Source organism: Coptis chinensis, chromosome 8, assembly GCF_015680905.1.
Source record: "Coptis chinensis isolate HL-2020 chromosome 8, ASM1568090v1, whole genome shotgun sequence".
NCBI lineage: Eukaryota > Viridiplantae > Streptophyta > Magnoliopsida > Ranunculales > Ranunculaceae > Coptis > Coptis chinensis.
The window spans coordinates 522,612-548,433 of record NC_141463.1 but is presented as its reverse complement, the minus strand read 5'-3'; the positions used below and the strand labels follow the sequence as shown (position 1 = coordinate 548,433).

Here is a 25,822-nt window from a genome sequence, read left to right as displayed (position 1 = left end):
TCAACCTAGCCAATGTTCCTATTTTGAATTTGTTTATTTTCTTACCTGCTCAGGTTTTTCCCCTATTTATTTGAGAACCGATGAAGGATAATGAATGCAATCAGGAGGACTAATAAACTTTTCACGATAGATAACAAAGTTTAAGAACGCTTCTTATATCTTCTACTGGTTCTACCGAGCTTGTAGAGTCCAAGTGATCGATCATACTACAATTGATTTTGTCAAAACTGTTTAAATAAATCAAGCTTGAACTGTGAAGAAGCTTCAGCTTTTCAAAGTTGTTGGCAGTTGGACATGTTAGAGTGTGTGGAACGAAAAAAGATGGGGAAAAGTGGAAAGATTCCATTGAGCTTAGGAAAATAGTTAAATCAAGTGGGTTGATAAAGTGGAAAGATCACTAAGTTATTTTGACTCATTTGAAAGCTTTTTAGAATAAAACTCCACACCCATTGGCAAAAGATGTTATTTTGACTCATTTGAAAACCTTAATATATTTGGTTAAGTGGTTAAACACAATATGATTTTTTTTTTCGGATCTGTTTGACTCATTTGAAAATCTCTAATATATTTAAAAGAAAATCTCTAATATATAACAACTTTAAATTTTTTTTAACGGCCTAGATTTTTCGATTTTGTAATCATCATTTGATATTGTTAAACATCATCAAATAAGCTGAAATTTTATGGAAGTGATATTCATGATTTGTTGGATATATCTACAAAAAATTTGGTTCTAGAAGTGATCTTGTGGGTGAAGTTGTAGGCCATAAACCAAGGTATAAAATCATAGTATATTGATCCCTCCGCTATTATAAAATATATATATATATATTCTTAAAAATGAAATCGTTAATAACGCCCGCAACAACGTACAACAGCTAATAGTACTATCCTCAAAAACACCATAAAAAGAAGAAGAAGCAAACAGATCTGCTTACATACCAATTGTTGTTTGACAAATTGTCCCAAAGAAGCCAACAGTTTATGGCTCTTTATTCTGCTGCCTTTTGCTTTGATGGGGTTGTTTCAAATCGTCCAATTTCTATCACTAGCTTGTCTACTACTACTAAACACCCTGTTACAACACTTGGACTTACTTCTCGGACTCCTCGGTTATGTCGTTTACAAGGTACTGTATATGTTTTTTTAGCTTCAGTACCATGGTTATTGCTTTTAGGCATATGCCACATGTCAGGTTATGTTCCTCATACTACTTGTATACGAGGATGATCTATGTGCAATAGATCAGAGTAGGGCAATTATTACAATGTAATCTCCACGCATTTACTACACATTTGGGATGATGCCCTTTGTTGTTTAACAAGGGCATGTAAGAGGCATTATGACATGACTCCTCATAGTCACCACTTTGAAGCTATGTTACATGGACACGCTATATTTTCAAAAATAATGTGTCTATATACCTCAGTTTTTTATATTTCGCCGTGTCAGATATGAACACACCTATCCGTGTCAATAATATGTAGGAAAATGCTGGTTAAAAATTTGATCCACTTGACTTTGTGGCTTGGAATAGCTCTTTCTAAGACATGTAAGAGGTTACTTATGTGAATCGGCAGAAAGGTGTAAGATATATGCTTGAACATTGGTTTCATAAAAATCACTGTTATAATTGTCCTAACAACAACTCTTAGCCATTATACTTTTATAATCTGTTTTATTAGACAGAAATAATTTTGATTGTGGATGATAGTATGGTTAAGGAAAGTCTCGATACTATTTATTCAACTAACATCATGGAAGAGAGAAGCATATTACGCACTCATCTGTAATGCATCTTTTGCACTTTCCATAGTGTGTTGATTTTTTTTTTCCCTCTCTTTTATTCCCTTTAGGAAAAGCACTTCCAAGTGACAATGGTTCTCCAGATGAGTATGAATCACTTGTAGTTTGCTTTGGGGAAATGCTAATCGATTTTGTCCCAACTATTAGTGGGCTTTCATTGGCTGAAGCACCTGCATTTAAAAAGGCTCCAGGAGGTGCGCCTGCTAATGTTGCTGTTGGCATAGCACGACTTGGAGGTTCATCAGCTTTTATTGGCAAGGTATTACTTTTAAGCTTGTTTACATTTCACTCTTTTACACAAACAAAGGATATATTGTTTTGTTAGTTTGGTTTTTTTCAGTTCCGCCCTTTTTGCAATATACAAGTATTTACCATTAGTACCTTGAAAGGTCAAATTAAGTCGACTACTTAGGAAAAAATGAACATTCTTAAGCTCCGATGACATACTTTAGTAAGGATTCTAAATGTACAAATGGTGTACCTATCCATTTTTCTGTTTATACGGTCTATGTTTCAGTCTATACCTTCTATTTTTCAGTGTAGTACAATTGAAGCTTGCAATCTGTAGTTTTTTTTTACATGTGTGCAATTTTTTAACATATGATGTTCAAACTTCCAAGAACCACCTAATATCCCTTTAAGGCTTGAGGAGCTGTGACTAGAACCAGTAAGATATGTTTGTGTCGATTTTTTTTTAGTAAAGTCATTTAAACCAGTGATTTTATCTTGTGACATGCCATACCCTTGGCTATTGTATATTTGACTACTGTTCCTCTGCTGATAACGTACGTCAAATTCAAATTTTCATTTTATATACCTTGGAACAACTTAACACTTACCAGTTATATATTTCTAATCACATTCCTGAGTCTTATAGTTTCATATCACGTCTGATTAGCCTGATCCACCATCTTGAAATGGAGACTATGAGAAAGCGTTCAATAATAAAGTTAGGGATGAATCTCATGTTTTTCCAAAAGTTGATAGTTGAAAATGAAAACCGAGAATCGAAAACCTTGCTCATTGTGGTTTGATTTTGTTCGTGAACCACACACAGGTTGGTGACGATGAGTTTGGATATATGCTTGCTGATATTCTAAAGGAGAATAATGTGAACAATAAAGGATTGCGTTTTGATCCTGGTGCCCGAACTGCTTTAGCTTTTGTCACATTGAGGGCCGACGGGGAGCGTGAATTCATGTTTTTCCGGAACCCAAGTGCTGATATGCTTCTTCAAGAATCCGAACTTGACCTTGACATCATCACCAAGGTATGTAAATATTTTGTTTGAAGTGTAATAATGGGTAGAATGTGTCTAATATCTAACTGCCTTTTGAATTCAAGATTAAACCTTTCCACTCTTTAGATTTATATCTCTTAAACTTTTTCATCAGTAACAAGGTAACTAATTCTGTGATGACAGGCAAAAATATTCCACTATGGTTCTATAAGTCTGATTACAGAACCATGCAAGTCGGCCCACATTGCTGCAACAAAAGCTGCAAAAGAGGCTGGAGTACTTTTGTCCTATGATCCCAATCTTAGGCTTCCATTATGGCCATCTGCAGAAAGTGCCAGAGAAGGAATCCTGAGCATATGGGATACTGCTGACATAATTAAGGTAGTCATCCACATATTTCAACTAAACACCCTATGAATGTACCACGACAGGCTTTCTCTTAAACAGACATGTTCGTGGGGCAGCTTATATAGTGTCTTAAACAACTTTTTAATTTACGCTTATTAACTTGTCCGCGGCAGCTTACATATGACACTATATAAGTTGTGCAAGACACTATATAACATATCAGTAAACGGACAGTTCGTTTAAGAGAAAGCCTGCGTACCACGGTATCTGTCATTCCCTCTATTTAGAGCAGACACAGTGATTTGGACAATTGTCAATTAATACTGTCTGATTGTTTTGATTCTCAACCAGATTAGTGAAGAAGAGATTTCCTTTTTAACAAAGGGCGAAGACCCGTATGATGATGCCGTTGTCCGTAAACTATTCCATCCGGATCTAAAATTGCTTCTTGTAACTGAGGGCCCAGATGGTTGCAGATATTACACTAAAGTAAAGTCATGGAAATATTCTTTTGAACCATATATGGTGTTATAGTATTGAAGGTCATGTTCTCTGTACACAGGAAACAATTCCATCAGGTTCACAATATCTGTCTGTTTCTTCTTTGTACAGGATTTCAACGGCAGGGTAAAAGGTTTAAAGGTGGATGCTGTAGACACTACTGGTGCTGGAGATGCTTTTGTAGCTGGAATATTATCACTGATTGCTGCTGATCTTTCATTACTTCAGGTATATATTTTCATGAATTAGTGTGGTCAATTCTTTATGCATGCCTAAATTTTTTTTGCATCCCAACCCTTATCTGCATCAACTGCCCATGAAGTCCACTTTTGCTGTTTTAGAAAATATTCAGAAAAGCTTCCAAGTCTCGAGACTGAGTGCTTCCTTGAAGTGAAGGTTAGCCTCAAAGGAGTACGAGGCATAAACCTTCATTTCAATGAGCAAAAAGAAATTCTAGAAAAGTTTTATGAACTCAAGAAACGCATTAACCCTACCAAGGCTTAGCATTTACATTTCGATTGACGCTCGAGCTGCATGAACGAAGTACAGACACATAGCACTAAAATACAACAAAGGTTTTGATGCCGAAATAATAGAAGTTAGAACTCGACACTAGAAAAACCCAAGATATGGTTACACACCTCACATGGATCCAAAACTTTAACTTCCATTGATTTGCATGAGTTTATCCTGGAAAAGCAACATGATCGACTTGATGGAGTTTCGAGCTCTCAGGGGCCCTCAAAACAATAAAATAAAAGGAAGGTATTTTTAAAAGAAACAAAAGAATTGAAAATATATAGATGGTGAGTTACTCATTCTAGGTTTGCTTTTGTTGTAGAGGCGTTGGAAGTCAGATATATACCAGATAAGGAAAATGGGAGGGCACCTTGGGGTGGGGTTTGGGTTTAGGAGGTCAGAGGGTTATCACACTTCACACACTCATGGTCTCATAGGATGTTATGTTTGAGATTCTTCCTTTGCAGTCACCCACCCACGACTGTGATGACCCCTACAGTCTCTGTAGCCCCCATAACTTCTGCTGGACAATGAAATTATCTTTCACTCGTAGAAAATTATGTTCGGTGGGAATTTCAGCAGTCTTGTTTTCTAACAAAGTTGAGCTCTCGGTCTTCTGGGATGTGTTTGGAAGCTGTAGAAAGTTACCTACTGTATTAAGAAGAATTCTTCATGGCATGTTTGTTCTTACATTTGGTCCCACCTTTGCTTTTGCATTTATAGGACGAAGGTAGACTAAGAGAAGCTCTCAGATTCGCCAATGCCTGTGGTGCATTGACCGTGATGGAGAGAGGTGCAATTCCAGCTTTGCCATCTAGAGAAGCTGTTACGAACGCCTTGTTAAAGATTCCTGTGTAGAAACCTGAGCCTTACCTCTTATATTTATCATTACGACTAGTATTTGATGTAGTTATTCCTGTTGTTTATCATTGTTGTAATAATTGATAGGCTTCATGTAAAGTATCTAATTTGTATCTGCATTTGTACTGTAAACATATTTTATTCAATGTGAAATAATAAATTGCAGCCACTGCGCAAAATGAAAGAGAATGAAGTACTGGAAACCATAGATTGATGAGTACAATGAAACTTGGAGCAAGATTCACGACTCAGGAATTCAGGATTCATCTCTCTCTCTTTGTGAAAGGCTCGTAGGTTTCATCATCGCATCATTAACTCAATATATGTGTAGCACATGCATCTCTCCAAAACACACCATATGGAATGGAGGAGAGGAAAAACAGACACCGCCAGGGAAAGAAATTTTCTCAAACCCTTTTCACTCAGATAGAGTAGTACACCATTGTGTATACGTGAGTAAGGGTGCCCTTAAAATGCGCATATCGTTTATGAAGTGTATTATGCATAAAATGTAATAATGAGCACTCATAATGCAATTTCATTAATTAGCATATATGTCCAAACAAAGTTGGTTTGATAGTAAAATTTTACATAAACAAGTTGAAGACAATCAATAAAGCCCCCAAACATTCTTTGATAACAATATCAGTCATCATGTAAAGTTCCCAAGATCTCATCTTCTTGGTAAAGATGGTATTCTTTTTCACCAAGTTTAACTTGAGTCCCTCCATACTCATGCAACAAAACTGTTTCTCCTTCTTTCACAGACCCTTTGGTTTTTGGTCCCACTGCCACCACCTTCCCGGAGTTCAACTGCAATGGCAGATTAACACCATCAAGAAAATAACAATAATAATCGACTTTAATGCACACAAAAAAAAGTACAAAAGTGTACCTTGGTTGTGTTCTCGGGAAGAAGAATACCAACAGAGGTTTTGGAAGGAGGGATGATTTTTTCCACCAGAATCCTATTCAGGCTGGGTACCAAACGCTTTGCCATCTCTCTCTTTCTCTTCAAAGGGTTTTGAAAATGATGAACAAAGGAGGTTTGAGAGTTTGGGTCTTTAACTCTTTACTAACGCATGCAAAAAGGTCGTGAAATGAGCCCTGGGCTTTGGAGTAGTGAGCAGCAAGTTAGGCGTTTTGTAGTTTCTAGATGGTCTGGTGAAGTCCATGTTCTTTAGCGTTCCACAAGTTACTCATTTTTCAGGGGCAACTGCTCCGTTATGATCTTCCCTAAATTGGCGTGTCAAGTCATGTAGCAAGTAGTACTTTATTGTGTTAACAACTCAAATTTGCCCAACTACTAGCGGCATGATCAAATTATAGTTGCAAATCACCAATTACCTATTGTTGTGCCCAAGAGGCAGCTTAGGGTGTTGTTCTATAAGAGCGGGAACAAATTCTAGCGCTCGTTTTAGAGAGTAGTAGTACTACTCTAGTTTTGAAGTTTGAACATATTGAAGCTCCGGAACTAGGATTCAATGTCTGGAGGTGCAAGAGTGTATATGCAACTTAGGAATTGGACTAGGGGGTGCCGTAACATAACTGATGTGGAATAAACGAGATTTAGAAGAAAAGATACGGAGATTTTCAAAAGGGAGGATTGATTTAAGGAAGAAGAAAATTGAATAGAAGAATTGTAGAAGTTGAAGGAGAAAAGTATATTAGGTTTTGGAAATTTGATAGTTTGATAATTGATAATTGATAATTGATAATTGAATTCCTCAACTAAACTACAATGGCCTCATAAGCCATACTTGATAACCAATAAACCTAAATTTCTATATCTAACTTACACTTCTAAAACTAATTAAACTCTAAATAGAAAATACTGAATATTCTAAATTCCTAATAAATAATAATTCTACTTCTATATCTATATCCTTAGATATATATTATAGCTATACCCTCTTGGCTCTATTTTTCAAAGCTTCACAGTTTCTAAACTCTAATACTAATTACCAAAAAAAAAAAGAATTCCAAATCCTTAGATATATATTATTGTTATACCCTCACTAATCTATTTTTTGGAGCACTCCAGAGACTTCAGTTTTTTCTAAACTCTATTACTAATTATGAAAAAGTAGGATATAAATAAATAAACAATTTCATCTAGAGTTTCACAGAGTGTCCAACTTTTCCTAAACAATATAGCTAATTACGGAAAAAAAAAAAAACTAAATTGCAAAAAACAATATTTTAAACCAAAAAGCGATTTTTCCTAAAACCCTACTGCATACAAAGAATAGTTTCCCACACTAATCTGGTGAAGTTTAACATAACAAAGTTTCTTTCTAGAAAATGATAATGAAACTATAAAATAACAAAGGAAAAAATGAATTGAATTGCTTGAACATTTACTTTATGCATTCGTTAACCACACATGTGACTGGGAAAAAGGGAAAAAAAAATAAATTAATCATAAAATAAGTAATAGTATATACCAAAAACAAATAAAATTGTATTGTATGCACTATATATATGGGCATAACAAATAAAGTTGAATCAATTTGAAGTGTAAAATTTAGTCATAGTTAAGGATTTCAAAAACCACAAGCCATAATAATTAATTACGACATATTCTAATTAAATTTATGAATTTTATAATTTCCAATTTTAGCGGAATAACGAGATTCAGTTAAAACGGACGTTGGCTTAAATAAATTATATAACTATTGATTTAGTTAAAATAGACGTTGGACTTAAATAAATTATATACCAAACCAAACCAAAACAAATTACATCTGGAAAATTAAATTATACAAAAAATAACATCACAAAATATATAATAGCAATTGGAAAAAAAAACCAATAATAACAAATATTTTCAAATATATATAATACTGCATGAAACTAACATCAAAGAACAATTAACGAGAAACAGAAAACTAGATGCAAATGTATCAAACTAACCTCAAATAATATTTAACGGAAAATCGGAAATTGGATACACATGCAAGCATTAAACTAATAAACTCATCTTAAAAATTAATTAATGGACAATCAGAATATTGATACAACTGCATTAAACTAACCTCAAAGAATAATTAACGGGAAATCAAAATTTGGATGCAAATACATCAAACTAACACCAACAAATAATTGTCGAGAAATCGGAAACTGGATGCAAATGCATTAAACTAACCCTCAGAGATTAAATTATCGGAAAATCGGAAACTGGATGCAACTGTATTGAACTAACCTAAAAAAAATAATTAAATTGCAAAAAACAATATTTTCAACCAAAAACGATTTTCTTAAAACCCTTACGCCACAAAGAATAGTTTCCACACTAATCTCAGGTCAAGTTTAACATAACAAAGTTTCTTTCTAGAAAATGATAATAAAACTATGAAAGAACAAAGAAAAAAAATGAATTGAGTTGTTTGAACATTTACTTTATGCATTTGTTAACCACACATGTGACTGGGAAAAAAAGAAAAAAAAGTAAATTAATCATAAAATAAGTAATAGTGTACACCAAAAACAAATAAAATTGTATTGTATACACTATATATATGGGCCTAACAAATAAAGTTGAATCAATTTGAGGTGTAAAATTTAGTCATAGTTAAAGATTTCAAAAACCATAGGCCACAATAATTACGACATATTCTAATTAAATTTATGAATTTTATAATTTTCAATTTTAACATAATAACGAGATTTAGTTAAAACGGACGTTGGCTTAAATAAATTATATAACTATTGATTTAGTTAAAGTAGACGTTGGGATTAAATAAATTATATACCAAACCAAACCAAAACAAATTACATGTGGAAAATTAAATTATACAAAAACTAACATCATATCACAAAATATATAATACCAACTGGAACCCCCCACCCCCCTAATAATAACAAATATTTTCAAATATATATAATACTGCATGAAAGTAGCTAACATCAAAGAACAATTAAGAAGAAAGAAAACTAGATGCAAATGTATCGAACTAACCTCAAATAATATTTAACAGGAAATCGGAAGTTGGATGCACATGCAAGCATTAAACTAATAAACTCATCTTAAAAATTAATTAATGGACAATCAGAATATTAATACAACTGCATTAAATTAACCTCAAAGAATAATTAACGAGAAATCAAAACTTGAATGCAAATATATCAAACTAACACCAACAAATAATTGTCGGGAAATCAGAAACTGGATGCAAATGCATTGAACTAACCCTGAGAGATTAAATTATCGGGAAATCGAAACCTGGATGTAATCAGATTGAACTAACCTAAAAAAAAACTATAAATTGGAAAGCGGGATGCAAATCGTGAAACTAATCTTTACAAATAATTAACGGGAAATCGGAAACCGGATGCAACTACACTAAACTAATTTCAAAAAATAAATTTAATGCAAATGCATTGAACTAACCTCAAGAAATAATTAATGGAAAATCAGAAATTGGATGCAAATTCATTGAACTAACCTCAAACAATAATTAACGTGAAATCAGAAACTAGATGCAAATACAACCTCATCGAATAATAAACGAGAAATTGGAAACTGGTCGGATGCAAATGTATTAAACTAATCTCAAAAAAATGATTAATGGGAAATCAGAAACTTGATGCAAATGCATTGAATTGAGCTCGAAGAATAATTAGCAGGAAATTGGAAATTGGATGCAAATGCATTAAACTACAGCAAAGAATAATTAACAAGAAATCAGAAACTGGATGTAAATGCATTGAACTAACCTCAAAATATAAATAACAGAAAATCAGAAACTGGATGTAAATGCATTAAACTAACCTCAAAATATAGTTGTGTTATATGTTGTGGGAATGTCTCGATAAGTATAGTTTTGCATTTAAAACGGTGTTTATCTTATTTTTTTTCGTATAATTGGGAACACCTTGCTATTCAAGTAGCTTAAATATGAACTTTATCTTATTAGACAATTTCACAAAACTCCAATCAAACTTCTATTATTAAACAACAAATGAAGTTAAAATGTTTTATCAATGGTGAGTTATTTTTTTTAATAGAGAGTGCGTGAGGTTTTCATGTTATAAAAAATTTGGATAAGTGAGCAATATAATATATGTATATAATAGTTATGCATATATAGTTGCATATATTTTTCAGAATAATTAATATGACAGGACCCGTTCGTAGATAATCTTTGAAGATCCCACATAGTGAGTGTTCCGACCCCCACAAATGTGGCCCAATATAAGCCCAACTATAAACAAGCTCACGCTCAGAGCCCAACTATAAACAAGCCCACGCTCAGAGCCCATGCTCAGAGCCCAACTATAAACAAGCCCACGCTCAGAGCCCATGCTCAGAGCTTAACTATAAACAAGCCCACGATTAGAGCCCAACTATAAACAAGCCCACGCTCAGAGCCCAACTATAAACAAGCCCACTTCGAGCCCATGCTCGAGAGCTTATCTTTGAAAAAGCCCATGCTCAAAGCCTTACATTCCACGAAATGACAGTTCTCCGCCCGGGTTCTCAACTTCATCCCCACGAAATGACGGTTCTCCAGCGAAGAAACCAACTTCATCCCACGAGCTAGCGGTTCTCCCGCCAATAAACCAACTTCATCCCACGAGTCGACAGTTCTCCCGGTTCTCCAACTTCATCAATCCCGACAGTTCTCAGCGATTATCAACTTCATCCCACGAGCCGCCTTTCCCTCCAAGAAACCCAACTTCATTCCACGAATCGGCGGATGTCCCGCCAGATTCTCAACTTCATTCTACGGCCGCCGGATGTCCCGCGGTTATCCAACTTCATCCCACGAAATGGTTCTTCTCCCGCCATAAAACAACTTCATTCCGCGAATCGACGGCGGATGTCCCGCCAGGTTCTCAACTTCATTCTACGAAGACCGGATGTCGCTTGACTCTCAACTTCATCCCATGATTGGGACAGTTCTCCGCCGGTTCTCCAACTTCCTCCCACGATTGGAATATTGGAGAACGAGGAAGTAACTATCACCAATGCTACCTATAAAATCCAACCTTCGTCATTTTTCCGAACTACATAATCGAGACTTGATCCCAAGCAATATCTTTGGGTGCGTAGGCAACTTCAAAACCGAAGTCCGGTCTCATCTTTCCCCAATCACCATCTCCTTCACCATCTCAAAAAACATTACTCACAACCCTCAATTTGGTGTGTTTTGGCAAATCTTTTGGAAACATATTTGGCCGTCTAGTGCTCCTACCCTCAACCACAAAACAAAAGTTCGTCAATGGCTTCTCGAAAAACAAACAACGGTGAAAGTATCCTTTTTACCGCGACAAGTTTCGGCATTCACCCTGGCTGCGAATTCATTTTCAAGTCCGATGGTCCTCGGCCATCTGCTGCGGAGAGAGTGGGTATTCACGTGCGGATCCATCAACTCGGGTAGGCCGTCGTCTCCGGAGCAATTGGAGAGCAAGAATAACAATGAAGAAAAGCGGTACGCGTCGACTTCACCGAAGATGATTCAGCTCCACGGCAAAAGTGTTTGGGATCGTTTGAACACCGAAGCATCTCTGTCAAAGACTCGAGTACAAACTCCGCACTAAGAGAAACCGCGGCGAAGTTAAACTACGAAAAGGCTTCGGCGAAACAAAATGTGCAGCGCCGAAAAGCCTACACTTTCCGGTGTAATCGTAGTTTAATCCACAAACTCCTCTGCCGACCTTGATGCCACCACCCCGCCGGGGATCACCAACTCACAAAAGATCTCATGGCCCGAAAACCGGTTTTACCGATTTGAACCGTACTAAGGGAGATCGGCAAAATATTCATAGAGGTCGGCAAGATAGAATACCCAACCAACGAAAAACCAATGAAGTTCCTACCCCAAGCTATAGAAGGGGTAGGCAAGCCATCGCGAAGTCCTCGCCGCGGTATATCGCAGATCTCGCCGATCTCGGCAATGCAGCACTATTCACCAAGCAGTTCCAGTTCACAACAAAGTCGCTCAAGTTGTAGTCCCAATCCAAGAGCTCATTGTCGACCAAAGTATGTTGACAATGGTAGCCATGGAGATGGAGACTCACTTGCAACAGGTCAAGAAAATGGTAGTGACAGTCCAGCACTCCGTCCGTATTCTCCCGATGTTCACCATAGGAGACGAAGGAACCGAACTCCTCTACTGGCTCGGTCACCTTCACCTGCATGGACGGGTCGACGGGAACTCACTCCCCCTCCTCCGAAGAAATCTTGGCCAAAACGTCCACAGTTCGGTCGGGACCATCGTCGAGAGAATGTTCCATTTTCTGAACGACGTCTCCATGAGATGATACTGAAGGCTGTTAATGATAAGGAGTCACGAGAAAACAAAATTCGAAATCTCGCTATAGAAAGTGGTATCGATTCTCCTTCTCTCTCGAATCCAAACAACTGTTCATCACAAGGACTTGGCGGCCGAATTGAAAAGTATGATGAGATTGATGGAGATCCTTTGATGCATCTTGTTAATTACAGAAACAAGATGATCTTATGGACTTTCGACGATTCTCTTCTTTGCAAGTTATTCCCGTCCACACTCATTGGAATTGAGTCGATGAGATGGTTTAACATGCTTCCAGAAAGATCCATCCACAATTTTACTGATCTGGCTTACAAGTTTGCCGAGCATTTTCGTCACAACTGGAAAGAACCGAAACATATTGATTCTCTATTCAGTATTAAACAACAAAAAGAAGAAAAGCTCAGTAAGTTTGTTGCGAGATTTCGGAAAGCGGCTGTTGAAATCCCAGATGCATCTGATATTCTTGTCATTTATGCCTTCAAGGAAGGCATTAATTATGATAGGGACGGCATTTACAACTCTATTGTAAAAGACGTCCCAACAACTCGTTATGAACTTTTTTCTCGAACTCAACAGTTTATTCGAGTTGAAGATGATGCATCGGCACGAGTTCACAGAGATAGGGATCGAATAAGCAAGCCCCGTGAACGAGTCAAAAGCGAAGTTTCAACAAACAACCGATCAAAAGTCCAAGAGTGATGGTAGGCCACAACAATGGAGCGGCAAAGAACAAAAGAAACTTCGAGTTAAAGCTTACCGCCATACCAACGAAGTACGCCGTTATCTATGAGAAGATTAAAGGAAAGAATATCTTATCTCCACCTTTTCCTCTCTCGAAGATACCAAGGCTACACGTGACAAATCCACGTGGTGCAAATTTCACGATGATTTTGGTCATGAAACCGAACAATGCCGATCTCTAAGGGGTAGAATCCAAGGTTTGATCGAGAAGGGTATGCTCGAGTTATATGCCGGGTAAAACGAAACAAGCTTTAGTCGTTACCGCACACAATGTAATCAAAGTCGGTCATGCCGAGTTGATTCAATGTCTAACACCAAATAAGTAAGAATTTCAATCACTCCAAGATCATCGATCTCAGCCACCACTATGTTTATAGTGGATATGATTTTCCACGGAATGGGTACTGAAACTTATGAGGAAGGACCTCTCCGTTGGACCCGACAATGACCTCGATAGGAGTGCACCATCCTCATTATGATGCCGATTTGTAATACAAGCTTTTGTTGGAATTCATCGTGGTGCAGAAAATCATGATCGATAGTGTAGTTCGGCAAGTGTGATCTACAAGCGTTGTTACAAAGGACTCAACCTCCCCGAGAAAATGATAGTTCCCGATCCAAATCCTATCATTGGCTTCGATGGGACAGCAGCAACATCAGTTGGTAGATGCTCTCTTCCGGTGACATTAATGAACAAGGAAGTTACAATTGATTTTCTTCTCTTGGACTGTAACTCTTCCTACAATGTCATTCTGGGAAGAGATTGGATTCACTCAATGGGAGCTGTCATTTCTACTTTTCATCAGGCTATCAAGTTCTGGTGTGATGGTAGGGTATGCAAAGTTCGAAGTGATCAGATAGCAGCTTTGAAGTGCCATGAGTCTGTACTCGAAGAATATAGAGATTGGGAAGTCGGGGGAAACACCATCCTAAATGTCGATGGGAAAAGTAGCAATTACAGAATTCCATTGGCGGGTTAACGCTATGGGCAGCGTTTAGGTGGCCCCGACCATCGGCGGACTCCTCGAAGTCTGGTCGGCAACAAGGAAGAAGAAACCACTTTTATTTCTCGGAAATTTCCAAGAAAAACAGGATAATCTCATTGAGCTTTTGAAGAAAAATTGCCAGTGTGTTTGCGTGGACGGTCGAACAAATGCCAGGATTGATCCTTCACTTGCATGTCATAGGTCGGATATCGACAAAACACAAAAGCCGGTCGTCGAAGCCCTCGCCGAATGGCTCCCCGATCGAAAAGCTCAAAGTGAAAGAAGAGATCGACAAACTTCTAAGTGTTAATTTTATTAGGCACGTACTATATCGAAATGGATATCAAATGTAGTAGCTTGATCCCTAAGAAAAATGGGAAACTTAAATTTGTGTTGATTTTTCGATGTCAATAAAAATGTCCTGTTCACCCGTATCCTTTGCCTCCTCGTATTTCTGAAATGGTTGATGCCACTTCAGGGTTTAAAGCGAATTTCTTTTATGGATGCCTCAATGGGATTTTATCAAATTGCATTAGCGAAGATGAACAAGAACTTACAACTTTCATAACGGACCAAGGCTTATTTTGCTATAAGGTAATGCCTTTCGGTCTAAAAATGCACCGCAACATATCGGAAATTCATTAATACATCATTTTCGGACTTCTTAGGCAAGTTTATGGAAGCTTATATTGACGATATGGTCATCAAGTCGCATGAAGAGTCATCACACCTTCATCACTTGCAAAAATATTTTGATCGGTGATACATATTGAATCGTCTAAATCCATCAAAATCGCATTTGGATTAGCATCGGAAAATTTCTTGGATATCTTATGACCAAGCGAGGCATTGAAGCTAATCTGATCAAATCCGTGCAATTACTGAAATACCCTCACCAAAACCAAGAAGCAAATCCAAAGAACTTACGGGTGGGATAGCCGCTTTGGGTAGATTTATCTCAAAATATTCAGATCGGCTCCACCCCTTTTTCCAAGCCATTAAGGGATCCCAAAATGGGCCGGATGAGTGTGACGTAGCTTTTGAGAAAATGAAAGAATACCTAATACAGCCCGCCAATTCTTGCTAGTCCGACCACCGGACAAACAATTGGCATCTATTTGGCGATCATCGAAATAATTTGTGAGTGCCGTCTTATTCATTGATGATGAAAATGAACGACCAATTTTCTTCATAAGTAAGACCCTACGACTCGAAACAAGGTATTCCGCAGATTGAGAAAATAGCTCTCACTTGTCCATAGTGCCGCGAAGATTGAAGCCTTATTTTCAAGGGCGTATCATCAATGTCTACACTGAATACCCTTTGAGAAAAGTTCTTGAAATGCTGATTCGAGCCGATTAGCGGAATGGGAAACATATTTGAGTGCCTACGAAATTATCTACAAAGCCCGATCATCCGAGAAAGGCCCGAATGGCATGGCATCACTTATGGCCGATTTTCTGTCGATGACATACCCGACCATGGAAGAGCGGTTTGGCGAACCTCCTCCTAATCCACAACAAGGATCGGCCGATCCATCCACAAGTGCCGACCCCTACTTTATGGACTATACACACGGATGGTTCCAAGAACAAATCAGGTTCAGGCCTTGGTTGTGTTTTGATCCGACGATGGCGAGAAAATTGAAAAATCTGTTCACCTCGGATTTTTGCGCATCAAACAATGAAGTTTGAATATGAAGCGGTTCTTTATGCAATCGCGAAACGGCACTTGACACGGGGCGACAAAAAATCGAAGTTATTCATCGACTCAAAGCTTGTTGCGAATCAATTTGGCGGATCTTTTGTTGCTTTCGAAATGATAGGATGGCTGCATATGTCCAAAAATGCATGAGCTATCCATTCATTTCAAATCCATTCTTTGTTCACCACCTCTGCATAATGATAATCGTCATGCCGATGCCTTAGCCTATCTCTCTGCGCAGATTGATGTTAACAATGAAAGAAAAATCTATATTGATTTCCAACCTTTTCCAAGCATAAGCGTCATAGAAGAACATGTTCAAAACTTATATATTGCTCATCTATGCTATTTTCAGCCGACATCTCGGAAATTCGAATTCGAGCAAGTGAATGCCGAATAACAACAAGGAAAAAAAAGAGAAGAGCTAGCTCAATCGGCCGGCACAAGTTCAGAATCTCACTTTCGAGGAAGCATTTCAAGAAGATTTAGCCGACCATCAAGGTTTGGCCGATCATCGTGTTGAGAGTGATTCTCCACCCACACATGATGCCGACCAAATCAATGTTGATATGGAAGATGAGTCCCACGAAGCAGATAATTCTCCAGAAGTACCACATTTGGATCTCCAATCTATCGACGGTGACACTTCACCAGATGATTGGAGACCTATTTATTTAGAATTTCTGCAACATGGAACTCTACCTGAGGATTCGTCGCTTTCCTACAAAATTAAGAGAGATGCCTGGAAATTTGTCATAATTCCAAATTCTAAAGGAAATCTCCTACTTTATAGGAAAGCAAATAATTTCAGTCCTCTTTTCAGATGTCTTTCCAAAGATCAAGGTCATCTAGTTCTCGAAGAGATACACTCCGGACTTTGTGGAAACCATTCTGGGGGACGTAGTCTTGCACATAAAGCCATGACTCAAGGATACTGGTGGCCTAGCATGCAAAGACACTCAACAAAATTTGCCCAAAAATGCATACCATGTCAAAACATGCAAATATGGGCAAACTTCCGAAGCGGAACTCCACCCAATTCTAAGCCCTTGGCCTTTTGCGAAATGGGGCTTGGATATTGTGGGACCCCTACCAAAGGCTCACGGAAGTTAATACGATTTTTATTGGTTGCGGTGATTATTTCACTAAATGGGTAGAAGCTCAACCGGCTTGTCAACATCTCAAAGAGCGGATATGGCGTTTCTTATGGAAAGACATCGTTTGTCGCTTTGGAATTCCATCTAACATCGTCTCGACAACGGTAAACAATTCGATCGCGGAAGAAATTCACAAATTTTTAAGCCTCACTAAAAATTCAGCATAATTTCTTAGCTCCATATTATCCACAAGCAAATGGACAAGCGAAGCAACCAATAAGGCGATTCTCTCGACTTTGAAGAAGAAGCTTAATGAAGCAAAAGGAAATTGGGTTAAAGAGTTGCCGGCGATTGCTTTGGGCTTATCGCACCACTCCAAAGCATTCTACCAATCTTTCCCCTTTCAATCTAGCTTATGGCATGGATCTTTGTCCTCCCGACAGAATTAATTGCACCAACTACAAGGACGTAGCGGTACAAACCGGTAACAATGATCTTTGCTCTAACTTTGGTGGCGGACTCAATTGATAACACTTTCGAGAAGAAGCTTTACAATATCTAATAAAATATCGAGGGCAGCCATGAAACGCATAAAATATGATAAAAGCTTTGCCTCAAGAGTTTTGAACCGAAGATTGGGTACTTAGCCGCAAATAGAAGCTCATTGAACGGGAAGTTGTCGGAGAATTGGGAAGGACCGTTCATTATTGATAGACCAAAGCATCAAAGGGTCTTATTTCCTTCCGTCGAATCACCGGAGAAAAATTTGCCAAGCCATGGAATGCTTTTCATTTGAAAAAGTTTTATCGTTGAATGTTTGTTTTTCATTCATTGTAATCATTTTATAATTCAATAAAATTCGATCCATCTTTCATTTTAACTAGAGATCAAATATCCCAAATTATGTTATCATTACACTTGGGGGGGCGACTCCCAAATTTCATTACGTTATCATTACATAATGGGATGACCCCCAAATTTCATTACGTTATCATTAAACTATGGGGGCGGCGACACCCCAAATTTCATTACGTTATCATTACACTATGGGGGCGGCGACACCCCAAATTTCATTACGTTATCATTACACTATGGGGGCGGCGACACCCCAAATTTCATTATGTTATCATTAAACTATGGTTACACCCCAAATTTCATTACGTTATCATTACACTATGGGGACACCCCAAATTTCATTCGTTATCATTAAACTATCGTTATAAACTATAGGGTGGCGACACCCCAAATTTCATTACGTTATCATTGCATAATGGGGGGCACTCCCAAATTTCATTACGTTATCATTAAACTATGGGGGTGACACCCCAAATTTTCATTACGTTATCATTACACTATGGGGCGACACCCCAAATTTCATTACGTTATCATTTACACTACCGGGGCGGCGATTCCCCAAATTTCATTATGTTATCATTAAACTATGGGGGCGGCGACACCCCAAATTTCATTACGTTATCATTACACTATGGGGGGCGACACCCCAAATTTCATTACGTTATCATTACACTATGGGGGCGGCGACACCCCAAATTTCATTACGTTATCATTACACTATGGGGGCGGCGACACCCCAAATTTAATTACGTTATCATTATACTATGGGGGCGGCGACACCCCAAATTTCATTACGTTATCATTACACTATGGGGCGACACCCAAAATTTCATTACGTTATCACTACACTATGGGGGCGGCGACACCCCAAATTTCATTACGTTATCATTACACTATGGGGGCGTGACACCCCAAATTTCATTATGTTATCATTACACTATGGGGGCGGTGACACCCCAAATTTCATTACGTTATTATTATATTATGGGACGACACCCCAATTACGTTATCCTTAATACTTATATCTATTTTGCCCGACCTCCCTCAAAACCAGATTACACAACTATTATATATTTTGACCGACCTATTCGATTACCAATCTGATAAAAAATAGATAAAAACCAAATATCATGAATCTGTGGAAAAAGAAACATAATTGAGAAAAAAAAACCGTGAACCTAACCTCACATCATCATAACAATAAAGAATAAAAACTTCACTCAAGAAGTTGCGGCATAATGCTATCCTCCCTTTGGAACTGGAACACCTAATAGATCCGGACGGAGATACATCTTCCAACTTCCTATAACACATAGTATAATAATCGACATTTCTTTGCAATTTTTCCCGTTTCTCGGAATCTCTTGATTTCCAAAGTCCAACACTTGCCGATGCTTCCGCTTAACACCGCCTTCCCCCAGATTTCTTAATTTCAATTGCATGCTTCTCAATTATATCATCCTTCTCTTCACACCCTACTCTAAAATTTTCCACCCTCTCATGACATTCATCTAACTCCTTTTTCAAAAATGCATTCTCTTCCAATAGTACCTTGTAGTCTCCTCTAATCCATTTCGACCTCGCAAACTTGTTTTGACAATTCCAATTTCTCACATTTTAAAATTGCAACTTCATCACTCAAAACCTTACGCTCCTTGAGAACAACAATTTCTTGATTACGTTTTGACTTCCCGACTTTCATGATATTCATTTTCATCTCATAGTGTCGTGCAAAACTACTTCATTTCTCAAAATGACTCCTCTCAAATGTTCATTCTCTGAAAGATGAGATCTCTCTCCTTCCAAATATTACTCAATCTCGCATATTCACTAGTTTTAATCTTATGATTTTCTTTTTGCTTCTAAGATTTCTTTAGCACAATCCCCAAGCTTAGGCGCCTAATACAAAAAATAATGTGTTACAAAAAAAAAAAAAAAAAAAAAAAACACACACACTAAAATTACCTCTGCAAGCTTTGAATTTAACATATTAACGGTTTTCCAAAATCTACACCGTTGATAATCCAAACACAATAACTCGGATCTGAAATATTAGACAAAAGGATTTAAAATAATAATATATAATAATCGGTAAATACTATTTAAATAGCTATTCAACATCTAACCTTCAATTGCCAAGGCTTGCGATGCGGAGTGATGAGCATAGGTGTTGTAGAACAACCGCTCATCCTGGCGGCAACGAAGAAGGTACAGTTGATCCAACAATGATGTCGGCACTAACAAAAGTAGACGCCCGGTTGACACTGCATCGGTGTCGTCGGAAGTCGGCAATCCAAACATTTGTACCAACAATCGTTGACACTTCGTTAACATACGCATCGGTATTAACAGCGGAAGTCGGCAATCCAAAGACTAGTGCAAACAGCGGTTGATACTAAACTTCGACACACCGGCGGTGGTGCCATCGGCAGAAGTTGCTACACCGGCATTGGTGCCAACAACAGTGTTGGAACTCAATACTACTTCCACCAAAAGAAGTTGGCGGATCAAAATTGATTTTGACAACGTTGAACCCATTGTATCTTCACCATCGTCAATTTTTTCCATCTACATTACCAAAAGAACCATTAAACAATAAATAGCGAATATTATTCAAAATCACGTAAACAAGATCAACACTAACATCAAGTCCGGATATCTTTGTTAGTCATCGCTTCCCCACCGATATCATCATCATCATCAATATCAGCACATCATCGGTTTTTATACGGGAAGACAAAAACCCGTGACAATGAAACATCATTCCAAAACATATTATAGGTATTACATATATGATATTTTAAAAGAAATATTATATCGTGCGTTCTCGACTATCAATCTCTTCCTCAATTTTACTTGAGTTATCCCGATTATCTTTTCCTTCTTTTTTAGGACGTACATTTCTTTTCTTCTTTCTAATCTTTTCTTGTCCACTATCCTCGAGTCATCTCCTTCTACTTCTTCGTCATCTTCATCTTTGCTATCATCCACAATAATATTCTTTCTCTTCTTTGAGCCCACGATGGAGTGCTAATTCCCTAGGCTCATTCAGCAGTCTAGTTTCTAAATCATGATAATAATCTACTATATAGATGCGGAAGCGAAGATCATAGACATCTGCATTATGACTAAACAAACTAACAAATTTCTTTTTATCATCTCATTTTGCTAAACACTGACTTATTTGGAAACTTTAGAAAATCCCAAAAAAAAAAAAAAAATGATAATCAAAATGTGATGCTAACTATTTAAATTATAATTATAAGAATATTAAGTTTTACGATATATTGTTAGGATAATCAATATCTTGAACCTCAATTGCCTTTAATCTTAAAACCATACAATTTAGCATTCTTATAGTTGAAGGCATCCCATAAAACCGATAATTAAGTTTGTGATGGTTATGATATCCCAATGCATAACTTTTTTGAAGAGGCCTTGTTTTTGCAGAGGCTTCAATAACTCAAACAAAAGGTCGGCGACATACTATTTTGATAAACCTTACAAATTCTCTACACGCGTGCAAATATAGCCCAATAGCGGAGATAATTGTAAGGGATGTACTCTCCATCGAGCTAATAACTCGGAAACTGATTTCCGAAATGGAACACTACAACCAAGCCAAAAATGTGAAAATAATAAAATTATCTCATCCTTTTCACATTTTTGGTCGATATCGCTACCAACATACTCAATTGAAACATCATCTCCGATATCATACATTGCTCTCAAACTATCAGCATCAATTCCCTTCGCCACCCTATTCATATTAAAATCTCCCTTATCACCCCATCTCCTCTTCAAGTTATAATTCTTCTCCATTATCAAATATTTTTAGTACTGTAAAAAACTAAACAAAATAAAAATCTAACCTTTTCCCAAATCTCGATTCAATTGATCAAACCCTCAAGCCACGAAACCACCTTGATGAGCACTAGAGTCTCCAACGTGCAAACTTTACTAAGCAAGACGAACGAAAAAGTATTATAAAATCAGAACTTTGTTTTATTTTATTTTCTTCTCTCAGTTTTATGACTGATGAAGAGCCGACTTGCGTTCTTTTTATTCCAAGGATTAAAGTAACCTAAACCAATAGGTTTCCATGTGTTTCACAACCAATAAAATTCATTGGTTTCTTGTGTTGGGTCTTTCACAAACAATAGGTTTCTATTGCCGCTCTGGCCGAAGAAAGAAATAAACTCGCATGGCAAAAGAAGACCAACAAACCCACAGCAATTGTTCCTTGAAATTGTGGCCGCTGCAGATTTATTGGTTCCTTGAATCTTTTATTGCCGCTGCTATTTTGCCGGTGAGTGTGCAATATTGTATGTCGGAATGCCGCTGCTATTTTGCCGCTGGATGTGTAATATTGAATGCCGCTGCTAGGAATCTTCCAATTTAATCCTTTGCAGCTTGGTTGGAAAGGGACTTTGAGGAAGACGAGGTTAAAGTGGCCCTTAAATCTCTGGTGGCAGAAAAATCCTTTTGGCCAGATTGGGTAGAATGGGGTTTGGTCAGAAATGGTGTAATTGGATTAAAACATGTTTGCCGATCTATCAAGTTGCCGGTCTTCATCCCGACCTCCCATCATACGGTTTTAGCTAAATGAATTGCTGCTTGATTGAATTTGCCGCTTGTTGAATTTGCCGCAGCTATAGTAAACATGAATTGCCGCTGTGTTTTCTTACAAAAGAAGTTGAATTGCCGTTGGGTGGGTAATTGAATTGCAGCTGGATGAAGTGACTCGTCTCCACCAATAGACCCGCCATTGAGAACTTTCAACAAGTTAAAGCCATGCGACTTTGTCACGCGATTTTTTCCAGGAAAATTATGTCTCCCTACTCTGTCCAAAACTTGAATTGAAGCATTATTCCAATAGGGATCTTCATTGGTTTGTCTGACCTGATGAGGAGTGGGGACTTTGAAATATGTTTGCCTTGCGTTCCCGGTTATTGGCCCAGTTGTCATTTTCACATTTTCATGATGGCGAGCTTCGGGTACCTGACTGCGGAATTGCTGCGTGTACAAGTATTATTGTTGCATCCTGAAGTATTGCTCTTCTTCCATATGCTGCCATGGAATGTGAGACTGGCTTATATGTTGTTGTTGCACATAAGGAATAGAAGATTGGGCATTCGGAAGTATTGCTGACATGGTGTAAGCGGGAAATCAACTCGGGGAAACGAAAGGCCCGGAAGTCTTGGGGAAAGATTGCACATTTTGAGGCAAAGGAGTTTCTCCAAAGTATCTTGGAGGACAAATCATTTGCTCCCTAAAAGCAGTTGAAAAACTACCTACAGGCGGGCAAGACCAGTATTTTTGCTTCTTTGGTTCCTGGATATCAAGTTCAGAAATTTTGTGCTTTCTTGACTAGTTAAATCAACATCAAACTTTTCAAGAATATTTGCTGTGGGGTTCATCGAATTCAGGCCATTTACAGTATTGGTAGATCATGGAGAAGTTGTGGCCGTGCTCCGTGTATCTAAACTGGTATGAGGTTTCTCTAAGTTCCTGTACTTGCCTTCCAATAAGTATGTGCCTTTTGGTAAATTTTTGTAAGTAGCAATACGGGGACTCCCTTGTCCATTTGCTACTCCATCCTTGAAGCTCAACTGTGAGAGTGCAGATGCCAAGGATTGGTCATCAGCGCTGAAGAACTTTGAGTAGCCGCTGGTGCACTGATCCTTTGAATAGCTGCCGCTCTTGTTGAATTTGCCGCAAAGCATATTCTTCTAAAATAGTGGTGGCTGATGATTTGCATCAACTTAAAGTGATGATCATATTCTTCAACATAAAGCTTCCTTATCGGTTCTAGCATCCGGGGTTTAGATGAGCTCCAAAAGCATGTGGCAATGGGATTTGTTTAATGGGATTATTTTCTGTAAACACAAACAGTCTTTGATCTTTTCGTTTTATCATCTTTCACATTAGGGCTGTAGTTCCATCACATCATCAAGATAAAGCGACACTTCTCGAGGAAAAACAAAATTTGGACTTTTCGGATGCAGACTCTAGTTATTTTTCCACCTTATGTTGTAAAGTGGCATTAGAAAGCGTGCTTCGAGCTTCTTCTGGATTGCTCTCGGCATGGAATTCTTCGGGGAAGCATTTCAACTTCATACAATGTATCGATTCGTCATGGTTCTCCATATTGGTGAGCTTTCATGGATCAAGTCGAGCTAAACTCCTGGACATCTTGGGTACTAGGTAGAGCTGTGGTACCACCAACGGTACCTATATTCATTTCAAAACACCTCTGCTTCTTCTTATTCTTTCTAGTAAATTATTTGGAAGTGCAAGAAGAACAGAAGATGAACATGTTTGAGGTTTTATTTGGCTGGAGAAAGGCATCTAGATGTAAGAAGCTGATAAGACTAGTTCAGTGTCGATTGAAGCTATTGAAGAACAAGAGAGATTCGATTGTAAGACAAGTACGCCAAGATGTAGTTCAGCTCATTAAGGATGGGCATGAGGATTGTGCATTGTCTCGGATTGATCAAATATACAAGGATCAAAATGCCGCAGAATGTGTGTTGCCGCTGAATTCGAATGATGTTGCCGCTGAATGCCACTACTTTTTTTGCCGCTGGATGTGTATATATTCACCGCTACTATGACTCTTACAATTTAATCTTTTCCACTGCCGCTTGCATTTGCCGATCCCAATGCCGCTCGCATTGTTGCATTGCCGAGCCCAACCACAAAAGCGTGTAACAGTTGGAGGTCCAAAACATTTTAAGTTTGAATCACTGTACAGGACTACAAGTACAATGTGATCAATTAGACTCGTCCACCTCAATTTCCACTATCCATTTACTATTTTACCAATCAATATAACAATTTACAAAAAAAAAAAAATCTTTGCCACATAGGCTTTGCCCATGTAACAAAGAGAGGGCGATGTTCCGGCCCCCACAAATGTGGCCCAATATAAGCCCAACTATAAACAAGCTCACGCTCAGAGCCCAACTATAAACAAGCCCACGCTCAGAGCCCATGCTTAGAGCCCAACTATAAACAAGCCCACGCTCAGAGCCCATGCTCAGAGCTTAACTATAAACAAGCCCACGATTAGAGCCCAACTATAAACAAGCCCACGCTCAGAGCCCAACTATAAACAAGCCCACGCTCAGAGCCCAACTATAAACAAGCCCACGCTTCAGGGCCCTATGCTCGAGCTTATCTTTGAAAAGCCCATGCTCAAAGCCTACATTCCACAAGCCGGAGGTTCTCCGCGGTTCTCCAACTTCATCCCACGAGCTGACAGTTCTCCCGCCAGTAAACCAACTTCATCCCACGAGCTGACAGTTCTCCCGCCAGTAAACCAACTTCATCCCACGAGCTGACAGTTCTCCCCGGTTCTCAACTTCAATCCCTCGAACCGACGGTTCTCCCTTGATTATCCAACTTCATCCCACGGTGACAGTTCTCCCCCGATAAACCAACTTCATTCCACGAATCGACGGATGTCGCCAGTTCTCAACTTCATTCTAATGGCCGATGTGTCGCCGGTTATCCAACTTCATCCCACGGTGACAGGTTCTCCCGCCGATAAAACAACTTCATTCCACGAACCGCGGATGTCCCGCCAGTTCTCAACTTCATTTACGAAGGCGGATGTGATGTCCCGCCATCTCTCCAACTTCATCCCATGATTGGGCCAGTTCTCCCGGTTCTCAACTTCCTCCCACGATTGGAATATTGGAGAACGAGGAAGTAACTATCACCAATGCTACCTATAAAATCCAACCTTCGTCATTTTTCGAACTACATAATCGAGACTTGATCCCAAGCAATATCTTGGGATGTGCGTAGGGCAACTTCAAAACCGAAGTCCGGTCATCTTTCCCCAATCACCATCTCCTTCACCATCTCCAAAAAAAA

The 25,822-nt window shown here is 38.3% G+C and overlaps 2 protein-coding genes across 3 annotated transcripts; one reads left to right on the top strand and one right to left on the bottom strand.

The window, feature by feature from the left end:
- The first annotated feature begins 523 nt into the window (after nt 1-523).
- On the top strand, nt 524-5,522 carry LOC147479144 (putative fructokinase-6, chloroplastic). Of its 2 annotated transcripts, none has more exons than XM_086576281.1 (7): nt 524-1,129; nt 1,857-2,065; nt 2,864-3,076; nt 3,230-3,427; nt 3,746-3,883; nt 4,007-4,123; nt 5,138-5,459. In XM_086576281.1, exons 1-7 carry the CDS (start codon nt 985-987, stop codon nt 5,270-5,272), a joined length of 1,155 nt encoding a protein of 384 aa, XP_086432407.1. In that variant the 5' UTR covers nt 524-984; the 3' UTR covers nt 5,273-5,459. The 2 variants fall into 2 exon arrangements, with proteins under 2 accessions (XP_086432407.1, XP_086432408.1); XM_086576282.1 differs by having other exon boundaries at nt 836-1,129; nt 5,442-5,522.
- Nucleotides 5,523-5,787: 265 nt separating this feature from the next.
- Nucleotides 5,788-6,304, bottom strand: LOC147479143 (10 kDa chaperonin, mitochondrial-like). Its single transcript, XM_086576284.1, has 2 exons — nt 6,171-6,304; nt 5,788-6,088 (listed from the first exon to the last, which is right to left on the bottom strand). Exons 1-2 carry the CDS (start codon nt 6,273-6,275, stop codon nt 5,921-5,923), a joined length of 273 nt encoding a protein of 90 aa, XP_086432410.1. The 5' UTR covers nt 6,276-6,304; the 3' UTR covers nt 5,788-5,920.
- Nucleotides 6,305-25,822: the final 19,518 nt, after the last annotated feature.

Bases quoted from the DNA above. Each gene is read 5' to 3' on its own strand.
- LOC147479144 (XM_086576281.1), top strand. From the start codon at position 985: ATGGCTCTTTATTCTGCTGCCTTTTGCTTTGATGGGGTTGTTTCAAAT. The intron at 2,066-2,863 runs GTATTACTTTTA...AACCACACACAG, and splicing joins CATCAGCTTTTATTGGCAAG to GTTGGTGACGATGAGTTTGG. The intron at 4,124-5,137 runs GTATATATTTTC...TTGCATTTATAG, and splicing joins CTGATCTTTCATTACTTCAG to GACGAAGGTAGACTAAGAGA.
- LOC147479143 (XM_086576284.1), bottom strand. From the start codon at position 6,275: ATGGCAAAGCGTTTGGTACCCAGCCTGAATAGGATTCTGGTGGAAAAA. The intron at 6,089-6,170 runs GTACACTTTTGT...CTGCCATTGCAG, and splicing joins TTCCCGAGAACACAACCAAG to TTGAACTCCGGGAAGGTGGT.